This window comes from Lutjanus erythropterus, chromosome 22, assembly GCF_056507025.1.
Source record: "Lutjanus erythropterus isolate fLutEry1 chromosome 22, fLutEry1.hap2, whole genome shotgun sequence".
Lineage (NCBI taxonomy): Eukaryota > Metazoa > Chordata > Actinopteri > Lutjaniformes > Lutjanidae > Lutjanus > Lutjanus erythropterus.
Window position 1 is genome coordinate 15,103,104 of NC_139338.1, and position 5,937 is coordinate 15,109,040.

The window sequence follows — 5,937 nt, forward strand, 5'->3', positions numbered from 1 at the left end:
CGTACACATAACCGTTGAAACGCCGTTTACCGTTGACACCTGAACGCCTCACCTTTCACCCTGCAGACCGACGCTTCCTTCCTGAGGATATCAGCCACCACATCTCTGTGCAGGTCAAACTTTGGCTTTAATTTCAGCATGTGTACACTTTAGTCTTCAGTCGTCTTGGCTTTTACTCAAAATCCCTGCTTTTGAAATAGTCCGGAGTGTGTTTGGTGTCCTGGAGAAGAGGCGGCAGCACCTGGCAGCTGGTGTCTGTTCAGGCATCATGTGACCGAAAGTCTGTGTATGTTAACTTTGGGCATTTGTGCATATTCACATGAACTATCTACTTCTTCTTCTTGACTACAGAAACGTATTTTATTGACATGCGGAAATGTCATGTTGTCCCACAGTTGGCTCCTCCCTCCTCGGGAGCAGACAGCCGGGAGACTCGCTGCCATAGGCCGAGGAAAGCATCACTCCAGTGGGTTGGAATGTCTCGCCGCCCCGCTGAATGACAGAGCCTCCACTCTCAGCTAAGCCCTTCACACTGGTGTTATAACTGTGACAGTAGACTTTTCACTCTTACAGAGTCTCAATGACTGGTATCAAACAGATGACTATCGACTGACAGTAGTTTGAGCTTTACAAAAGATTCAGAGAAAGTGTGATTAAGTTTTAAGCTATTAAGTTATTGCCAAAGGTATTGATTTTTTTCACAAATCTAATTCTTAAAAAGCCTATTTCAGTGTATTTTCACTCTGATTATCAAAACGCATAAACATGAGGTTCAAATCAATAACATGAGCAGAAAAGACCTCACGGGGTTCATTAAAAAATACTGTATCTCAAAAACGGAGAGGAAAAACATGCCAAAATGTGTTTCGGCTCTCACAATTAGTTGATAAATTGGTCAGCATAAGATTAATATGCAGCAATTTTAATAACTGATTAATCATTTCAGTTTTTTTAAAACCCAGATATTCTCTCATTTCAGTGTATCCTGATTGGAAAGTTGTTGTTTTCTGTTTTCAGTCATTGTAAATTAAATGTGGAAATAAAACTAGTTGGTTAGGTTTAGGAAAATCATAACATATTTGTTGACAAGTTCCCTCTCCTTGTTACATTACAGAGGATTGGTTGATGGCAAACAAAAGAAGGAAATAAAATGGGAAAATTCCTCTTTGTTAAAGAAATTATTTTCAGTCACTTTATTGGAGGATTTTGCTGGTGCTGGTAGATGAAATTGTTGTTAAAGTTGCAGAAAACACATCCAAACAAATACTGGGACAAAGCCCAGAGTCCCAGACATCCAGAAATCTGATCTGATTCAATGCCAAAATATTAGGAAAAAAAAGCATACTGGGCATGAGGAGGCCACCCATATCAGTTGGCACTAGTGTTGGCTGTCCTCCTCGACTTTTTACCAAGCCAGTAAAGATCTATCTTGAATTTTTCAATCAAGGTAATGTTGGTTGTTTTGATGAGAGATTCCTTTATCAAGAGCATTAACCTTTTTATTGCTCCATAAAACACACTCTGTGCTCTGCTTGTCAAGATAACCAGCTCAGACATACACAGGAACCACAAAATGTTTTTGTGGCCACTAAAAGTGATGCAGTTGAATGTTATTACATCACTTCCCCTCCAGACATAGCTCATTAAAGACTGTGCATGTCATGACACTTGTATTCCCTCCAAGAGGGAAATGGTAATGATTGTTTCTTCCTCTTCCCCCATTTTCATTTCAGTTATACCCACATGCCTCTATTTCCGTTATGATTTTGATCCAGATAGTTGTCCATCTGCCGAGCTATTGTTGAGCTCCAACAATAACATTCAGTGATAAAATAAGACAATATTGCAATATATTCACATTTTTACAGCATCCCAGATTTAGTGATTGAACACGAATGATACCAGGAAGAAAAAATACTGATATGGATGACCGAAACTGCCAAAGTTAAAAAAGAAAGAAAGAAAGAAGTGATCCCCAAAGTAAATTAATATGTAATTCAATGCACCACAAATAGTATTTAAAATAAGTGTAGGCATTAATTAATTTATTAAATGTGACAAATTGATATTTCTATTTATTGTTTTGGCTTATTTCCCCTATTTGTTTACTGTCCCATTTAATTTTCCTTGTAATTTATTCTGTTCATTTGCATAATGAAGCAGAAATGTAATCAAATATGTAGAAAAATGAATAAGTTTGGGGAAATAACTAAAGGGAGAAAAGAATACATTAATAAATTTAAAACTAAACATAATAATTATAAAGGAAAATGAAATGGGAAAGTAAATAAATAAGAGAATTAATACAAAAGTAAATAAATACAGAAGCAAAATAAAATAAAATGTTAAGATATCAACCCATGTCACATTTTATAGATTGATTGAATAACATTATTGTTGGTCGATTTAATGGAGTGTTTATTTATTGAGGTATTTATTTATTAATTTATTTAATTTATGATTTGGGCAGTTTCTGTCCTCCATATAAATGGAAAGGTTGATGAATGAAATGGACCACTGTATGGGTGGAAACTGCACCTGTAAATATTACATAATAATTATATAATAATAGTTGGATATAGGCTGATTTAATTAAAATGTTTTTCTGCCACTTCTGCTTTAAACTTTTAATTTTATCTTAGACATGAGTTTCACAGTCTTTGTTGACCTCAGAAATTTGCAGAGAGTAAGTCTTTATAAATGAAAATATCTGTATTGTATGTACGTCTTTGATTAGGTAAAAATGGGATGTGATAACTCTGTTAACTGCTTAAATAACAACATTCTGTAAATAACTGTATGCACAAAGGAACGATCGCCCTCAAACAGCCTTTTTGTGTATTTTCTGAATAGCATTTGATGACCAACACTGTCCCCTTCTGCTGAGCATGAGAACTGCACATAAGAGAGGTTCATATTAGTGTATCATTTCACATTGAAGTAAGATTTAACACTTTTATTCTTCCTTCTCATGGAACTGAAAACAGACTGAAAGTCGCTGCATCCAGAGCTGCATCCATTTGGCCCTACATGCACACCACTCAAGTTGCGTAGGACCCTGCAAGGTACGCAAGGGCCCCACTTCTCCCTTTGTGGGTGTCAGTGTTTACAACTTTCATGAGAGGGTGAAGCAGAACTAAAATAACATCCTGGGAGTGAACAGGGTGGACAGTAATCAGTTAACTTGTGTTTCCTCCTCTCCAAGCTTGATATCATTTGTTCACAGTAATGTTAAGTTGATGCTCCTCTCTCTGTGTGTCTGATATTAGCTGTGCTGCTGTCTGTCTGTCAGTGTCCTTACAGACACATCCAGGGCTGATCTGTGACTTTGTGTATGACAGAAGTGAGAATGAAATAAAACTATTTTATCATGTTTGGTGAGCGCCAACGTGCAGCGGCCTTTATAATCTGTAGCTCAGACAAGACAACTGTGCCATGCGTGAACATGAGTTTATATGAGCGTGGACACTTTCCCACAGCAGCTTCTGTGGTGACCAGTGTGTCTTGTGTGTGATCTTTGCTCTCCATATCTTGGCCCTTATTTCCCTCAGCTGCCTATAAACTACAGTTTATACTGTATGTAGCATGATATGGATTTTTTTTTTTTCAGCCGATGCAATAATTACCATTAGATAACACATGATTTCACGTTTGTATTTTTAAAGAAATAAAATAAAAAGAAATAAAATAAAGCAATAAAAGAGAATGAAATATTAATCATATTAAATAAATAAAATTATGAAGAGATTCAGATATTTGATAGCTGATAGTGGCTTTATTTAAATTATTGATGAAGAAATATTTGTTTTCAGTTAATGAGTTCATTAAATTTCTATGAATTACACACATTTTCTTATTCAGCTTTCTTTTCTTGTCATTTCTTCATATTACTTCTGAAAACTTGGTGATATCGAGCTTGGCATGTGGCAGATTTCTTTAATTATTTTAATTCATTCTTAAATTTTTACATTGATTTTAGGCTGCCAGCGTCTGGTCAATAAAAACTATCAATTTTTGCTCATTCTGGCATATTTGCAGTAATGTAATACGCACTGTCCCGTGGAAATCAATGAATGAATTATTTTTAATTAATTAAATCCACACCCCTGTCACCTGTCCACCCTGACAACCAATCACTTTCCGGTTTTCAGGTGATCGGCCCACGTCTCTTCCTTTATGATGGAGGTAAAAGTCACACGATCATGTCTGAACGCCGGCGGGTGGGAAGACGTCAAGACAGTCCTCCAAAAAAGCTCAAATGTCTCCGTAACCAGCTGATCACAGGCAGCTGATTTCGCCGGTGAGTCGGCGAAAGTCACGTCTTCATACTTCCCCTTGTTGCCATTTATGTTCTTCTTTCACTTTCTGGTGTTTGATTTTCTGTTTGAGAGAACTGAACTGAACTGAGGTCAAGTCTAGAAGGGAACCACTATTGTATGACTGATCCCTTTCTTGTTTTGCATATTCTTAATGAAATATATTTACAAAAAAATCTAGAAGGGAACCCTTATTTGTGGAAGTCTCGCGAGATTTGAGTTGTTTCTTCATTGTCCACCTTGTACAACCCAAATTTGTTTGAAATGTGAGAACGTTATGGTAGATTTAATGACAGAAAACACTCGGTCGGGATCATGGAAAGGTTGGGTTAGATCATGGTTTGGGTTAAAAATGATCAATGTCGCGAGATCTTTCGTGGTTCTGGGTTTCTCTTACCTCCGTGTTTTGACTTTGGTTTGCATTAGTGGGAAATCCCGAAGTGGAGTTTTTGTGCTTCCTTATAATCTGAACTGAATTACATGGATCTGGACTGACCTAGCTCTGAAATTTTATACTGACGGTGTGGGTTTGTTTAAAGAGGGTTTATTTCTTGCCTCGCAAATAATTTCTGAAATCGTTTGTTAAAAATTATCCAGGGGTATTGTGTGTTAAAATCTGGGTGTCTGTTCTTTGTGTGGTTTGATTCTGATTAGGCCCCTTTGTCCTGTGAACTTCAAGACAAACTGGCACCTGGAGTTCACTGTGACAATAGAGATAAACTATTAAGTTATTTTAGATGTATTAGGTTTTACTCTATGTGGCAACAAACTGAATCAACTGAAACCTGTCCAGAGCTCTCTAATGACCTTTGTTGGGGTTGTGATTTACTCTTATCAGGCAAAAACTAAACTGAACCACTAAAACTGTCCCACAGCTCTTAATTTGATTTGTCTCGGTGAGGAGGCTTTACTCGGGCCAAATTTGGAGATACTGAATAAATACTGAGTTTTTATTGCTGAAGCCCTGAAAATCTTCCTGAAAATGACTTTTTCTCTGGTTAAATGTGGCTTTTAATTGTCCTGTCAATACACTGATTTATACTGAACTGATGTGTGCTGCATTGTCACCCTGGTTATTTGCTGTGATTATGTGTGTGCTGTTGCTCTAATTTCAAACAGGACATTGTCAGATGAACTCTGTCTGGTACCATAAAAACAATGATGAAATATTTTGCTGACAATCAGTGCGTCATAGTGATTTTGTAAAATGTTGAGCAGGGGTGGAGCTACTCAAAACTACCATGATCTAAACCCTTTTCATAGACTATGCCTCATTCAACAGAGTTTTCCCCATAGTGTAGTTACCCACATCCATCCTTTTTAGACATATTTAAATTAATGCATTTAAATAAAGGCATCAGCCAGCCCTAGACACACAGTAAAGAGTTAATCGTTTAGCAAAGTGTACAGTTTCTTTATGATGGAAAGAAATAAAAAAAATTATTGACACTTCGGTGTTCGCATTCATTGTTAAGTGGTTCATCCTCGTAAGTATAGACAATCCTTGTTTAAACCGGATTGGCTGGCCGAAAAGAGTCGAATGTAACCGAGAGCCGTCGGAATTTTGGTGACGACAATCCGTCCCGCCCCTTCCCCCGCCCGTTTTTCCGCGCTCGTCCTT

At 37.2% G+C, this 5,937-nt stretch overlaps 1 protein-coding gene across 1 annotated transcript in view; it reads right to left on the minus strand.

Moving 5' to 3' along the window:
- The window catches only part of gsap (gamma-secretase activating protein), a 43,882-nt gene extending 43,505 nt beyond the window's left edge, over window positions 1-377 (minus strand). The window contains exon 1 of the mRNA XM_084711207.1: window positions 53-377. Coding sequence (XP_084567333.1) covers window positions 53-140 — 88 coding nt within the window. The 5' untranslated portion in view covers window positions 141-377. The remainder of the gene's footprint in view (window positions 1-52) is intronic.
- Between the last annotated feature and the right edge of the window lie 5,560 nt (window positions 378-5,937).